Source organism: Ictidomys tridecemlineatus, chromosome 2 (assembly GCF_052094955.1).
Source record: "Ictidomys tridecemlineatus isolate mIctTri1 chromosome 2, mIctTri1.hap1, whole genome shotgun sequence".
Taxonomy (NCBI): Eukaryota; Metazoa; Chordata; class Mammalia; order Rodentia; family Sciuridae; genus Ictidomys; species Ictidomys tridecemlineatus.
The window spans coordinates 230,905,314-230,920,784 of record NC_135478.1 but is presented as its reverse complement, the minus strand read 5'-3'; the positions used below and the strand labels follow the sequence as shown (position 1 = coordinate 230,920,784).

At 62.7% G+C, this 15,471-nt stretch overlaps 1 protein-coding gene across 8 annotated transcripts in view; it reads left to right on the top strand.

Moving 5' to 3' along the window:
• Ptprn2 (protein tyrosine phosphatase receptor type N2) overlaps nucleotides 1-15,471 on the top strand; it is an 875,713-nt gene that overhangs the window by 825,787 nt on the left and 34,455 nt on the right. For all 8 annotated transcript variants that reach the window (XM_078040940.1, XM_078040938.1, XM_078040939.1 and 5 more), the window contains 2 exons: nucleotides 3,862-4,009; nucleotides 10,145-10,218. In XM_078040940.1, the coding sequence (XP_077897066.1) occupies nucleotides 3,862-4,009; nucleotides 10,145-10,218 (222 nt within the window). The remainder of the gene's footprint in view (nucleotides 1-3,861; nucleotides 4,010-10,144; nucleotides 10,219-15,471) is intronic.

The window sequence follows — 15,471 nt, the reverse complement described above, 5'->3', positions numbered from 1 at the left end:
GCCACGGTGCAGCCACAGAATTCATGAGAGCCACAGGCTGCCCGCCTCCCTCCTCCTGCAGAGACCCCCATCTGTGCACACCTGTCCAGAGAGCACACCACAGGTGACCTGGTCGACCTCAGACACCTTCAGAAGCGCACTCCCGCTTCCCCTCCTAGGAAGGGCTCCCGTCTCACATTGGGGCACAGTGAGGGTAGAGGAGATGGCCAGCGACGTCCACCCCAGGTGCCCGCCAGCACCCAGCCAAGCCCACTTAGCCTCCTGCCCTGTGGAGAGAACAGTCTCTAGACCAAGGCCAGCACTATCTCAGACCCCCGTCCTGCCCAGCCAAAGCCCCTGCGGGTCAGAAGGCCATGTGTGCCAGGCGGGCACAGCTTGGGGTGCGGTGACTCCCACAGAACCTACACGCGCAGCCTCTGTGCTCCCCCGTGGGAGGCCACTTCCCGCCCTGGGGGAGTCGGCCGCCTGACCTTGTAGCCAGGCCAGCTGGGCTCCATGTGAAAGGGCTGCTCTGACCTGGTGGCTGTCCTCACGGCAGTCCCCAAGCTCGGGGACCCAGAGGTGGCTTGAGAGCGTCACTCCAGATGCTCTGCCAGGGTGGACTAGGAGGAGATCTGAGGGGGGCTGCAGAGGACAGAAAGCTGACAATGTCGTTCTCAAAGGAGAAGAATCCAAAGAAATGCAGCTGCGTCCCCCACCACGGGGGACGCGGCCTCACAGCCTGGGGGGACGGGCACCAGCCGGCATGTGATGGCTGTACCTGGGGAGACCCCATCCCGAAACCTGGGCTTCGCTTCACGAGTGGCTGATCTGGGGACTGTCTCTGCTGTGGGACACCGGGTGAGGCTTTGGAAGGGGCCATGGCTTGGGAAGGTGGTGGCTGCTAAGAGGAGCACTGAGAATTGGGCAGCTCTCAAAATCCGCTGGTCAGCAGCTCAGGTGGTCAACAAGGATGAAGTCCCGTGTCTGCAATTCCAGAGCTCTGTCACCTGTCACCGTGGGGCTGCATCCCCTGTCGCCTCCCCTCAGGCCTCACCCCGTTTGCCTGGCTCTCCCTGGCACTCCCTCGGCAGAGCGTCCACACAGAGGCTGTGCCGTGCCCAGCACATGGACTGTGCAGTGGGCTGAGTCAGGGCTGGACAGTCCCAGCCATGAGCCGAGGGTCCAGCCATCAGTGGTCCAGCCTCCCGGGGCTCTGGTTCCCCCATGGGAGACAAGCCTCGCCTGGGCAGCTTCCATCTTAATAATGCCAGAAGCATGCAGGCCGGCCCCGGGGCCGTTGGCTCTGAAGGAAGGAAGCCCGGGCAGCACACACTATTCAGATGTCCGCTGGGTGCCCACTGGGGGTCAAGTGCCACTGGAGCCACGCTGATGAGACTGGGGATCCTGCAGCCGCTGGGCAGAGTGCCGCCCTGCTCTACCCTCGCGCCTCACACCCAGGAAAAGCAGGACTAAGTCATTTCAGTTTTGCTTTTATTGATTAAAATGTGGGTTTTTGCTACAAAGGCCAGGCTCCTCCACAGACTCCCAGATGAGAATGTCTCGTCCGCATACCACAAAAGAGGGCAGATGGGGATGCGGCGCAGGAGCCTGCAGCACTTTAACATGACGCACAGCGATTATAAAGATGTTGGTGGGAAACCAGCACAAGTCCATCTGTGGTGCACCAGGGCGGGGCCTGCAGGTCACTGTGCACAAAGACTCGAGAAGCGCGTCCAGCTCGGTGCAGTCCGGTGCATCTGCAGCGACGGTTCTCGGGGGAGTCGTGATAGCAGCCTGCGCCTCCCCTCCCACTGTGAGCTTGCTGACCAGCAGCCCTGTCTGCAGGTCCTGACACAGGCCAGGAGTTCCTGTGAGCGTGGACTCTGGTGCCGCTCCCCTGATTAAGGTCAGCCTAGGAGCCCAGCCCGCTGCAGCCTGGAGGGGTTAGGACGTGTCCAGAGCCCCTCTGCAGTGACGGTCAGGTCGGGCTGCAGTGGCCGGGCTCGTCTCGCAGAGTGCTGCTGGCTGGAAGGAGCTGCTCACCCATTGCTCCTGGCAGCTAGGGCCAGCTGCCCCACCCGGAGTACCGAGTGCCTGTTGTGAGGAGGGCAGGACCAGCTCCCACAGAGTGGGCGGCGGCTTGCGCCCAGCCCCACCAGGTCCTGGGCTGCGGGAGCCCCCGTGCCTCCCCTGAGGTCTCTGGCTCACAGGCAGTGCCTGAATCCACACCGGCCATCTCAGAGCTGACTGTGGCCTCCTCAGTGGAGCCGTCTGGATTCTGCCTGGCCTCGTGGGCCAGCACCTCAGGGCCCTGCTCATGCGGGAGGCCCCAGGACTGTGGGCAGGGACAGGCTCACAGGGTAAACCTCTGCCCAGCTCAGTGCGGGCTGTGGGGGTGAGTGACAGCCAGGCCTCCACAGCAGGTGTCCTCCCCCCCAGGGGCTCCACCTGCCGATCAGCTCGCTCACCTGCTCCCCACATAGTCCAGGAAGCTGCCATGAGGCAGGCCAGCAGGGCAGACCTGGGCCTGCAGAGTGGCTTGGAGCGGGCAGGCCACGTCTGACTTGAGATTCCTTCCTGTCCTGTGTGGTGTGAGGCAGCGCTGCTGGTCCCTCCCTGTGCTTCTCTTCCTCCACCTGTTGCCTGCGGGCAGGGAGGTGCCCAGAGGACCGTCCAGGCTCCTACAGACGGGGCTGTGGTGGGAGGAAGGTGGGCGACAGGGAGGCAGTTGAAGCAAGGAGGGCCTGAGCACTGTGCTGGCCATGGGAGAGCTGGCCACTCCAAACCCCGTGGCTCGTGGCCCTATGGGGATGACGGATCCATGTGGCCCACAGCTGGGCTTGGTCCTCTGAGAACCTTTTGTCCCATCTCAGCCACCTCTGGTTGAAGGCATCGATGGGGACGGTGCTGGCTATGCCAGCTGCTTGTGGCAGGGAATAGCCAGAGGCCGGGCTCCTCGACTGCTGCTGTCACCTGTACTCACAGGCAAGTGCCAGGAGAATGCAGAGCGCCAAGGGCCTTGCTGTCCCTGCAATGCTGCACAGGCCACGCAGCCTGGAGTCCTGTCCCGTGCGTGTGCACCACTAGCACGCAGCTGAGGAAACGGCTCTCCTGGTGGAGGGGCAGGCGTCTGTGTGGGCAGGGGCATGCCCGCACTGGACCTGAGGCAGTTTTCCAGACGCAGGTTTCCTGTTTCTCGGGTGCATAGTTCCAAGGCTGATGGCCATGCCACACTTGTCGGCAGCTCATGTGACACCCAGGGAGATGCTCTGCAGGCCTGGGGTCATGGGAGTGTTGGATCCAGGGTGTCTTAGCTTGTCTGCAGCCACTTCCTCCCTTTGAAACCTGCACAACTTCCAGAACGTGCCTCTGCTCCTTCACGGCCCGGGGAGCATTGTCCTCAGGGTGTCTCTGAGCCCCAATGGTGCCCGCTGTGGCCTGCGCAGGCACCTCCCGGGCTCCTGCTGTCCAGGCCCGGCTGTCTTGCAGATGTGCAGACCTCTGCCCTCAGCCTTGGCATCTCTCCTTGCTACCTGGCACAGCCACCAACCGTGACCCCGGGTCCCGTGCCTGTCCTTCCCTGCCCCGAGTGAGCACTCTCCCCCCCACCCCGCCTGCTCGAGCCCACCTCCCTGGGTCGTAGGTGTGGCTTCACACCCCCTTGGCTGGCTGGTCACATGTGGCCAAGACGGTCGTCCATCTTCCCCAGCAGTTCCTCTAGCTCCAGAGCAGGCCGCGTGGCCCTCGTGGTGGGCACCTCCCGGCAGCCTGGAAGTCACAGGGAGCGTGCTGTCCTGCTCTCAGCAGGCTGGCCTCTCCTGGCCATGCCTGGCCCGAGCAGCTGCTGTGCACGGGCTCCTGACGCTCTGCTCCTTCCAGGCCTACATGGAGGACCACCTGAAGAACAAGCACCGGCTGGAGAAGGAGTGGGACGCGCTATGCGCCTACCAGGCAGAGCCCAGCAGCTCCCTGGTGGCCCAGAGGGAGGAGAACCTGCCCAAGAACCGCTCGCTGGCAGTGCTGACCTGTACGTACCCAGCTGGGGGCCCTGCGGGGGTGAGGGGCAGGTGACACATGCAGGCTGCAAGCTCCCCAGGCCACATTGGGCCGCGACCCTGTGGTCCGAGAGCCCACCCCTCTTACCAGCCTGCAGACATGCGCCCACTGAGGACCAGTGCCTTGTGCCCCGTAGCTGTCCCCAGCCAGGCAGCTCAGAGACAGCTCCCCCTTTAACCCGTGGCAGGGTCCTAAAGCGGTGGGTTGGGGCACACGGCCAGCAAGAAAGGCTGGCCTCCGTGGTGTGGGCAGAGGCCCGAGCCTGCCCTCAGGGCCTGCTGCATCTGCACCTGGATCCCACTGGGCAGTGGCAGCACCTGGCACAGCACCTGGGCATCCTGGGCACTCACGGTTGTGTCCATCACAGCCTTCAGCCTCGCAGTGGCTGCAGTGGAGGTCCCTGAGCACTGCTCTCCACCAGGAGTCACTGTGTGGGGGAGGGTGGCCTCACGGACACGCGGGGGCCCTGGGGTGTGCTACCCAGGGAGGTTTGGGGCTAGATTGGCTCTTGAACCCTCCAACGGGGAGCAGAGGGGCCGGGGCTCAGAGGCCAGTGTCCAGAGGTGAGCACGCTGGGGTCAGGTCTTGAGCGGGAGCAGCCTCGACACAAGAAGTCCTCCCCAGGTGCACGCCATCCCCAGTGGCCACTGGAGGACCAGGGACTCTACCTTACCAGGTCCCAACCAGAGTGAGGCTGAGGAGGGAAGGCCTCCCGTAGTGCCTGGACCGGACCTGTGCTGCCTTCCTGGGGTCCTGGCATCAGGGCCGTGCCCTGGACCCTTAGCCAGGCAGGGGAGGCGGAGCCAGGCAGGGGAGGCGGAGCCAGGCAGGGGAGGCGGAGCCAGGCAGGGGAGGCCTGCTCAGGTGGTCCCCTGAGCAGCTTGGATGTCTGCTCGCTCCTCCTTCAGAGGAACTCACAGGGGATGCTCCTGTCCCCCTCCATCCTGCTTTGTGGCTCTGCACTTGTCTTCAGACGAGCAGGCCCTGCAACCTGCTCTATGACTCAGGCCTTTGGACACCCGGAGTCTGCCTGCTCCCAGCACAGTGCCGCCCTCCGCTCTGCGTCTGCCTGTCATCGCCTTCTCTGTGACTTCCTTGGGGCTCCCTGGGTGCCATCACCCCAGGCCCACCTTGGCCTCCAGCTCCTTGTTGCTGCAGCCCTCCGGTCCCCCGCCTGTGTGCAGCTCGGAGCGTGCATCCCACTCAGGTTCCCGGTGCCAGGACGAGGGGCAGCTCTGCGTGGCTGCTCCCTCCGGGACTGGTGCTCCCACCCAGAGGTTCAAGTGTGAGTTGCAGTGGGCACGTCTCCATGGTAATCATGCTGGGTTGCCTTCGCTGGAGTTGGGGTCTCTCCTGTATGAACTGCGGGGCTCCAGGACCCCAGACCCACCCCCACCCCACGCCTGGTGCCTGTTGCAGACTGAGTGCTCTCTGCCGGACGAGCCTCGTTCAAGGTCAGGAAGACCCTGACCCGACGCTGTGCCCCTTCCTCCCTCCGCCCCTGGGTTTTGCCATCTGCTCATCTTACACATTTCTCACGCCTTCAAGTCACTCAGTTGGCCCCGCTGCCCATCTTCCCTCCACGCCAGCCAGGACCTCTCTGTGAGCCTCCCATGGTGCAGAGCTGAGCCACACCCACTAGGCCTTAAGGACGCTGCCAGGAGTTCACCCAGCATCTGCAGCCAGGCAGAGAGCCAGGCGCCCAGCCACCCACCCCGCCATCCTCCTGCAGCCTGTGTGCTTGGACACAGGCAGAGCTGCAGCTGGAGGATGAGCCAGAGGCCACACGCCTGTGCAGCCCAGTGCCAGCACCCCTGCTCCTGCGGGGTCTCCCTCCAGGCCTGGCAGGGTACCCATACCACCTGTTACCAGCACCCTGAAGCTGCAGGCTGAAGCCTGTGCCCAGGTCCCCCGCAGCACACCTGGGCTCATCCCGGGCACGCTCCGCGCCACATGACACTGGTGAGTTTGTTTGAGGCTGAACTGTTTCAAAGCTCTAGGCATCAAGATGCCAAGATTGGTTGGCTGCATCTCTAAATGCGCACAGCCTCCTCTGTGGTGCAGCCACGCAGGATGTGCCTCCTGGAGCAGCCGGTGACCACCCGTGGCTTGTCCCAGGCTCCAGATCTGCAGTCACGCCTGCTTAGCGCCTCGGACTTGAAACAAATGTGGCATGTTGATGTGTTCCTGTGCCTCAGCTGCGACCGGTCCAGCAAGGGTTCTCCTGTGTCTTTGGCTGGAATCCCTGGGCCGGCACTAACCCCTGGCCTTTGAGGGTGAGCAGTCTCGGGCTGCCTCTCCACAGCATGTCAGACCATCACGGACCCATGAAATTGGAGAAGGAGCCTGTGGTCACGGGTGCCGACGTCTCCCCCGAAGACTCAGCTGCCACCCTCCAGGAGCAGCCTTTCAGCCCGTCACATGTGTCCCCACACTGCAGACCCACACCATCCAAAGAAAGAGTGTGCAGCCAGCAGCACAAAAGGTGTGATCTAAATCTTAACCGAAAACTGAGACAGCTGCAGAGTCCAGGAGGACACAGCCCACCACTTGGTCAAAGAAGCCCCCCGCCGCGTGCCAGCCCCGTGAGCCCTGCAGGTAGATGCCTGTGTTCCCCACAGCAGGGACAAGGAAGGCATCTCCAGTGAGGTGGGGCGTGGCCCCTGTCCCCCGACTCAGGAGGAGCCTGGGAAAACCTCCTGAGAGGCCCGTGAAGAGGGCTTGGGCGGGACCAGGACAATTCCAGATCCCAAGTCCATTGATGGCCACACTCCAGGAACCCCCTCAGCGCCCGCCCGGCATGGCCACCACCTGCCCCTGGCCCAGGTAGCTCGTGAGAATGGCTTCCCACTACTGACCAGCCAGGGCGCCGTGCTCACATCTTGCCAAATAATTTGCCCAAATGTCACCTGGTGAGCACGTGGCAGGGCCAGAGCTCAGGCTCTGAGTTCTGCTGCCGAGGGCACGCTGTCACCCAGGACCTCTCTAGATCTTCCTGGGCCTTGTTTTCTCCAGGGTAAAATGGGAATGTCCCCGTTTCATGGTTGGTGCAGAGCTCCAGTGAGCAGGTGACAGGTCGAAGCTGTGTGTGGAGAGACGGGACACGGGACCCTCGTGCCAGCCTTGACGAAGGCATGGAGGCCTGCTGTACCTCAGTAGGGTGGGCAGGGGGCTCAAAGGCCCCCCACCATAGACCTGCACTGCGGGTCCTGTGAGGGGGGCACCACCAGTGGGCCCAGGCCAGTGCAGGAGGAGGCAGCCAGGCGAACTCCACGCGCTCCTGCCCCTGGGCTCCTGGAGCAGGTGCGAAGAGCCTACCCGCTCAGCCCGGCGTCCGCAGCCCGCCCCAGGTCCAGGGCCATCCCTGCCTTGCACTTCATTCGCTCCTGGGGGAGACATGTTGCTCGGCAAACAGGAGGGAATCGCCTTGAGCCAGCCGGGCAGAGCTGAGACCCGTGGGGACTTCCCCTCCTACCGGCCATCGGCCTCCCTCAATAGACCCCGTGCTCTGGGAGCCCGTCTTGGGATGCTCAGAACTCAAGGTGACCGTGTCCTTGGCCTCTATGGCACCTCTTAAGACATGACCAGGGAAAACAAGTCACAGATGGTGCAGAGATTCTCCCCCAGACGGAGCCTGGGCTGGCCAAGCCACGGCTTTGCCCCGACACCAATCCCCCGTCCTGAGCTTGGCCAGCCCCGGCCCTTCCAGGTCTATGTGTCTCCAACAGAGTCTCAAAGTAGCCCAATACCGAAGCGAAATCCCCTCACCGTGCAACGTGCTGCGCGACCACACACACCAGGGGTGGGAGGCCTCCCTGCCCTGCCCCAGCCCGCACTCTGGAGGGGCTCCTGAGGGCACAGGGTCCATGGCGCTGTCTGCGATGGCGCCCTCCGTCCGCACCCAGGTGTAGCTCTCGTGCGGTGTCTACCTCACAGACTTGGGCATCGCCTCCTCAGTTTTCAGAGGAGACTGTCCCACGGTGCTCACAGGCCGTGCCAGCAGAGGCAGAGCGTGGCATCTCCACGGCTCCCAGGCCAGCGCACTGTCCCTTGGCAAGAGGCACCACGGCACTTGGGCCGGCAGTGGCTGAGCCTCTCCACCCCAGGCAGGGCCTGTGTCTGCCCCACTCCATGCTCAGGCCTCTGAGGTCAGGAGATGGCGAGCTGTGGCTTTTTCTTCCTGGTTACGAGTCCCTCTTGACCCTGCTCTCAAGTCTCTCAGTTGGGAGCGGTTCCCAGTGTCCAGAGCACTTGTGTTTGGGGACTGGGTCCTGAACCAGTCTGTTGATTGGCAAGATGTGAGCACGGCGCCCTGGCTGGTCAGTAGTGGGAAGCCATTCTCACGAGCTACCTGGACCAGAGGCAGGTGGCGGCCACACAGGGTGCTTTGGGGGTTCCTGGACTTGGGATCTGGAATTGTCCTTGTCCCGCCCACACCCCTCTTTACCTGGAAGGCTGCCTTGCAGCACAGACCTCCTAAGTAGGTGGACAGGTGGCCACAAGTGCCTAAATGGTGTGTTAAAAATGCTTACAGTGAGGCCCAAGCGACCCGAAACCCTCTGGAAACAGCTAGAAGCCAGGGTCCTCGTTCCAGAGCTCTGTGAGCTGCAGTGGTCAGGCCCCCTGAGCAGCGTGAGCAAGGCTGGGACCGGGCAGGCCATGTGACCCTGGGCTTTGGAGCCTGGCTGCGGGCAGTGCTCGTGGCATGTTAGGGTGTCCGAGTGGACCGGCTCTCCCTGGTCGACGGCGTTTCTGTTCTCTGATGCTGCGGATTTCCGCCCCCTCGGGAATACGCTTGTGCAGGAGGGCCGTGGAGTCGTGGGCTGGGGGCCGGGGCAGCTCCGAGGCAGAGCCCTTGCTGGGCTCCCCGACACCCTACAAACAGCTGCAGCCACAGCTCGGCCACACCATCCCGTCACACCCACCCTTGTGACATTGCGCTACGTTGGCCACACGTAAATATGTGTATATAAATGGGACGTGTGATGCCTCTCAGTGTTCCTGGTCCAATCTGTCTCCTTGGAAAAGTGCCCCTAGTTGTGTGTCATGGCTGATGGGCCCACCAGGCCCGTCCCTCGACCCCCGACATTGCTGGCCAAGTTCAGCCCGTCGGGACTCTTTCCCAAGCCCTGAGATGTTATTTTTAAAGCATTAGGTAAGTTTATCTCCAAGAGAAATGGAAGAAACACCAGGGACAGTGACGTCCCCAAGCCTGTGCCGCCTGCGCGGCCCGTGGCAGGAGGCCTCCCCTCCTCAGGAAGGGGCCCCCTGCGAGTCTGGGGGAACAAGCCTGAGTCTGAGCAAGCTCTCAGCCGCGGGGGACCCGGTGGCCAAGGATGCTGCGTGTCCCCGGGGGACTCACCCGGGAGCAAGAGCGGAGCCACTGGCCGTGCCCCCAGCTGCCCCTCATGGAGGACGAGGGGTTTTTGAGGCTCCACCCCATGCCCTTGCCAGGCCAGCGTACCCACCTCCCACTGCTCCCTGCACCTTCCCTGGGGCCACGCCTCGAAGCTCCTGGAGTCAGGCAGAGGGGTCCGTCCAGAGCCAGATTTAGGCAGGGATGCACCCACACGGGGATGCGCTGTCCTGGTCAGCCCCAGGAACGGTTGCCGGCTCTGGCCCTCATCAGGCAAGGCCTCTGCCTGTGCAGAGCTCATGTCCACCCGAGGCTCCCCGGGCATCTCTGTTTCCTCCCTATCTGCATTTCCTGTGGCTCTCACTCGCCCCTGGAAACTAAATTCCAGTCCTCTCGGGGATTTAGCCACTTGTCGACTACGAGACTCTATTTTGGCTGGTGGCCTATTGATTGATATCCACGGGTGCCCCGTCCTCCATGCGTTGGCGTGTGTCTGCTCTTTACCGCAGGGCCGTGAGGGCAGGAGGGGCGTCCCTGCATCCGAGGGGCAGGGAGCGGCTCTGTTCTGCCCTCCGAGGGCTGGGCCACGGGGTCGTCCTGGAGGACAGGAAGGAAAGACTCGGCTGAGGAGAGCTCAAGGCTTGCGCTGACCCTGGGCTGGAGCTGGGTGGCGGGAGCCTAGACGGGTCCCCACGCCCCTGGACGAAGCACTGGGCCAGCTCCTCACCACCTCTGGTGGGTTTCTTGCAGATGACCACTCCAGGATCCTGCTGAAACCGGAAAACAGTCACAGCAACTCGGACTACATCAACGCCAGCCCCATTGTAAGTACACGGCCCAGAGCGCGGGTCAGCAGCTCTCCTCTGTGGGCGAGAAAGTTCAGCTTCAAGAGGGTTCGCAGTGCCTGCCCTGGGTGGTGACCAGGGACTGGCTTGGGCCAGGCGCACCAGCTGCCTCAAGTCTGAGTGGACCTGGTGCTCGGCGGGCGACAGGCCGTAGTTGGGAGGGTGCTGCACTGGGCCTCAGGGGACCTGGTGCTCGGGCAGGTGACAGGCCAGTAGTTGGGAGGGTGCTACAGTGGAACCCACACTGCAGTGGCTCCTGCCCCTGGCAGTCACCTCTCCCAGGTGCCGTTTCCTTGACTCCTGGGAGACGGAAACCCAGGTACCAACCTGCTTCCCTTTAACATTAACATGGCGGCCCCGAGGCCCTGCAACAGCAGGCTTGTTGCCTGGGGTGGTCGGGTGTCTGGGGTCTTTGAATACAAAGCAGGTGCCTGCGGCTGTGCCTCCCAGCAGCTGTTGGAGGAGAGGGGAGTGGAGGCTTGGACCTGGGGAGGATGGCAGGAGGCAGTGCTGCACACGCCCCAGGCCTCCCTGACTTCAGAGGGGCTCTCCTCCTGGAGCCTCTTTGGCTCTGGGCACCGCCCACCCCAGTGCTGACTCTGGCTCAGGCTCTGCAGAGAGCAGGCGAATGGCACAGGGAAGTGGAGGCCAGCTGGGGGTGAGCAGGGGAGGCTGGGGCGGGCTTCCCTGGGCCTCAGCTGCCTGCAGAGCAAAGGTGGGGAGGGCAGTGGGGACGGAGGGACCAGGCCTGTGGAGCCAGGGGCTGGGTGGGGTGCAGACAGGGGCCAGGATTCCGTGTGGACGTGGACAGCAGATGCACTGACCCCCTCCCACAGCTTTCCTTGGTGTCAGTCTAAGGGACACATCAGTAATTTCTGAAATCCCAGGTTTGCAGCCAGCAAACACAGGGCCTACAGAACACAGTGTGTCTGACGGGGTCAGGATACCCAGGACCCAGCGTGCCGGCCAGCCCTAGGGCCACAAACGCACCGAGTCCTAGATCCTGTGGCCCTTTGGCAGGAGATGACATGTGGTGGCGTCCCTTGCCGGGCATCCTTCTGCATGGGCTGTCCCCTGTAGCACCTCTGTGGGGCAGTGCAGCCCCTGCTGTGCAGCTACCGGTCCTGCCTCCTGCCCCTCACACCCACACAGTGCACAAACTCAGCTTTGGAAAGTGACTCGGAGGGGGCTGGGGTGTGGCTCAGTGGCAGAGCACTTGCCTTGCACACGTGAGGCACTGATTCGATCCTCAGCACCAAATAAATAAAGATATTGCGCACACCCACAAGTAAAATAAAAAATTATATTTAAAAAAAAGTGACTTGGAGGAGCGGCTGGTCCAGGCACTCTGTCTGTGCAGGGAGGGGGCTGTGAGGCCCAGGCCTGGCACAGGTGTGACGTGTGGCGGGGACCTGTCTCCTGCACAGGGGGCCTCTGGACGCAGAGAGCGGGTCTGTCTGTTTCAGGTTCCTGTCTGGGGCCGTCCCCTGGGTCTTCCCAGCAAGACTGATTCTGAGTCTCTAGTCAAAGCCCACTGGCTGGCCACTCTTGTCCCCGAGGAGAACCCTGTGCCCCGTGAGGCAGGCCTGTGAGTGCTGGGTCCTGCACAGGGTGATGGGCAGCACTGTTGGTGGCTGACGAGAGGGAGGAACCGGGCCCTGCCTGTTGTGGTCCCTCTCCTGGAATGACCAAACAGAAAGGCCAGGCAAAGCCCTTCCCCAGTCCAAGAGGTGCGGGCCCCTGCCGTGCTGTGGGGCTCTCCGCAGGTCAGGGTGCCCAGCTGGAGGACCATCTCCATGTGGGCACTGCTGGGTGCAGTGGCCACAGCAGGACAGGACCTGGATGGTTTCCTGCTCACGTGCTGAGGGGTGGGGTGCATCCTGCGGTTCCTCTGCCTGGGCAGTGCAGATTCAGGGTGACCTTCCCAGCTGCTGGCCACGGGCTAGGGTCAGAAGGGACACCAGGGCAGAGACGGGATCTGGGCCCCTCTTGGTTTTCCCTTTGCTTTATGGTGCGAGTCTTTTTTCAGATTGGTTGTAAGAGGGGACCAGGAAATCCCTTCTCTCTGAATACCCGCGGCCCAGGATGGCCTTCCCGGCAGCCTCTGGTGAAAGGCAGCTGGACGACCTGCCGGGTCGGACCATGATCGTCACACCTGCCACGTTGGCACTTGGTCCTCACCCGCTCGAGCCACGCCAGCCTGTGTTTAGAGGGGTCCTGGAAGTCCACAGGAGCCGTGTCCCCTAGGCAGTCAGGGAGACCCGTGGGCTCCATTTAAGAACTTGGCCAGACTGAGGGTGTCACCTGTGGACAGTGGCACAGGCAGAGCATGTGGGTGAGTGACCAGGACGAGCCCGCGGTGCCAGCCACAGGGACCGCTCAGCCTCATCCTGGGGACAGAGCGGCTGCCCGGGATGGGCGACGGCAGGGCAGGTGTCCTGAGTGTCCTAGGAGGTGGCCAAGCATGGCTCAGAAAGTCCCCAGCCAGCACCTGTGGGCAGTGGTGGCTCACCCTCGGACTCCCTTTAACAATTTGACGCCTGAGGCCTGTGTGAAGACCCTCAGGGTCGGCCTCCCCCCCAGAGCCTGTCGTCTGGACACCTGCCAATTCAGGCTGGGACAGGCCGGGGTGTGGCTCGATGGCAGAGCACCCTGGCCAACCCCCTGCACCACAGAGGAAGGAATCGCAGAGAGAGAGCAGGAGCTCTGAGATCCGCGGTGACCTAGGAACGCAGGGAGGCCCAGGTGCCGGCACACTCACCCTGCGGGGCCCCGAGGAGGCCAGGTGGGTCTGGGGCTGCTGTGCAAGCCCTGGCCGGCCCGCTCTCGCTTCTGGTGAGCTCTTGGGGCTCAGAACCTGGGTCTCCTCCTAAAGGCAGTTTTTCTAGGAGGCTGAAAGTTACTGGGGAGGGACTTCTGGGTTTCAAGCAGCCCGGGCTTCTTCAAGGTGAAGCCACCTGACACTCGCCTCAAGCGGGTGTGCCCCAGACCCCGCACACCACTGGGTTGTTGGCGAGCATCCCTTTGGGGACACCTTCTGTGTCCCATTTCACGTGACATCCTCCCAAGAAACAGTCTACCAGGGACCACGGACCCAACAGATGGCGTTCCTCCTTCTGGGGGAAAAACGGTACCAGAGAAATCCACTGTCATTTGTGCCTGGGTCCTGCCACCCTCCAGCTACCACTTAAATGTGGGTTAATGGACACCAGCCTCTCTGGGCCAGCTCGTCACCGCAGAAGCTCTGGCCAGGGACGTGCTTCCAGTGGCCCAGACTCTCAGCACCACTGCAGTCACGGGGACAGGTCCTCCCACCTAGAGGGGCTCACGGGACATGCAGCCCGTCTCTGTCTTGCCATGCAGACACATGTCTACCTGGGACCTGGGCTGAAGGGCACCTGGAGGTCATTCTGTCCCCATCACCCACCTGGTGACAAGAGACTGAGGTCCAGAGGCATGAACAGACTTCCCAGGGTCACACAGTGGCATCCAGAATGAGACTCCAAGATAGATTACAGAGAGACAGAGAATGTGAGAAGGAAGGAGGGAGGGCCAGGTGCACAGAGCAGAGGTGGCCCCAGGCCAGCAGAGAGGCAGGAGGACAGCACGGCCCCGGCCTCACTGAGGGTCAGCGCTCACAGAGGCGCCCTGCCACCTTCCAGTCCGCCTTGGCGAGTACACCTCACCAGTGTGGCCCTGTGCCCTGGCACCTCCCGGAGCAGCCCGAGGCCCGAGCTGTGAGGCCCGACTTGCAGCCAGGCCCCATCCACTTGCCCCTGTCCCTGGATTCCCCAGCCTCTGTCCAGGGCACCTAAGCAGCGGATGGTTTAAGGAATTTTAAAACTCAGCAGTTAAGGCCCATCGCCAGGCTGGCCTGTCTGCCCTCTGGGACCCTGGCAGGGTGTCATCGTGGCCAGGGCACCTAAGCAGCGGATGGTTTAAGGAATTTTAAAACTCAGCAGTTAAGGCCCATCGCCAGGCTGGCCTATCTGCCCTCTGGGACCCTGGCAGGGTGTCATCGTGGCCAGGGCCCTGGCATTTTGGAAGCAGTGGCATTGCTGGTGTGAACGCTCATGAGGCGCTCCGGGCAGGGCGTCCCGAGAGGGAGGTGGGTCTTCCTTCTTACACGAACCTGTGCTCAGCGGGGAGACGGGTCTCCGTAAATAGTCACCGCAGCAAATGCACATTTTAAAAATCAAAACTAAACATCTGTCACCGGAACGTTTTAATTGGGGCTTTCAGTGAGAGCACCATGATTTACCTGCGTGGTGTATGTTGTGGTGAATTTCAAAACAACGTCCACTTTAACTGGAAACCATTAAACCAGACGCAGGGAAGCTCCTCGCTCCCAGCCTCCTGCCGCCTGGTTCTGTCCAGGGGGGAGGATGGCAGCGGCTCCCTGGGCTCGCCTCGTGTGGACACACCTTCCCTGCCCAGGCCTGCTGGTCTCCCGCGGAGCTGTGGGTAAGGTGGCGGCTGGGTCCACCACCGACCTTGCGTGTGGCCCCAGAGCACATGTGGTTAAGACGTCCTCATTTTTCACTCTGCTGAGAAATGTGTTCTTGGCCGTTATCTTGAAATGCAGAGCATCTCAGATCTTTCATCAGCCCCAAGCCCAGAGAGCAGGCTCGGCCAGCCGTGGGGGTCTGCAGGCAGCTGTCTCGCCCTGAGGCTGGACCCCAACACAGTGTCCAGAGCCCCCCCCCCAGCTGGTCTCCAGGCCCCTGGAGGGGTGGCTGGAACCTGGGGAGCACGGTCACATCCTCTGCAGGCAGCAGGGCTGGCAGCTGAGCGGAGCCTCTGACCACCCTGCACTTGCCTCTGTCCCATCCTCAAACGATTTCGTGTCCCCTGCACACCAGTCTTTGAGTGAAATGTCACAATGAAGGTCGTTTAAGCCAGATTCCCCACTGGGGCTAGCACCAGGGTGTGGACCCATCAGCTAGCCAGGAAGACCTCGGCCACGTTCTCCCTTCTCAGCCCTCGTCTGCTGGAAAGAGGACACAAATGGCCCTCTGAGGTTGGCCCCGGCCAAGCTGACCAGCCCGGCCTAAGCCCCCTTTTCAGGATGAGCAGAGACAAGCCCCAGGGGACGCACTAACTCCTGAGAGAAGCCACTGCAGCTGTGGCCCCCGGCGAGTCCATCCCTGGGGGCTGGACATGGAGTGTGCTGCTCAGGGCTAAGGCCTGACCCCTCTGCAGCCCACCACCTGGGTCCTAATGGGCGGCTCA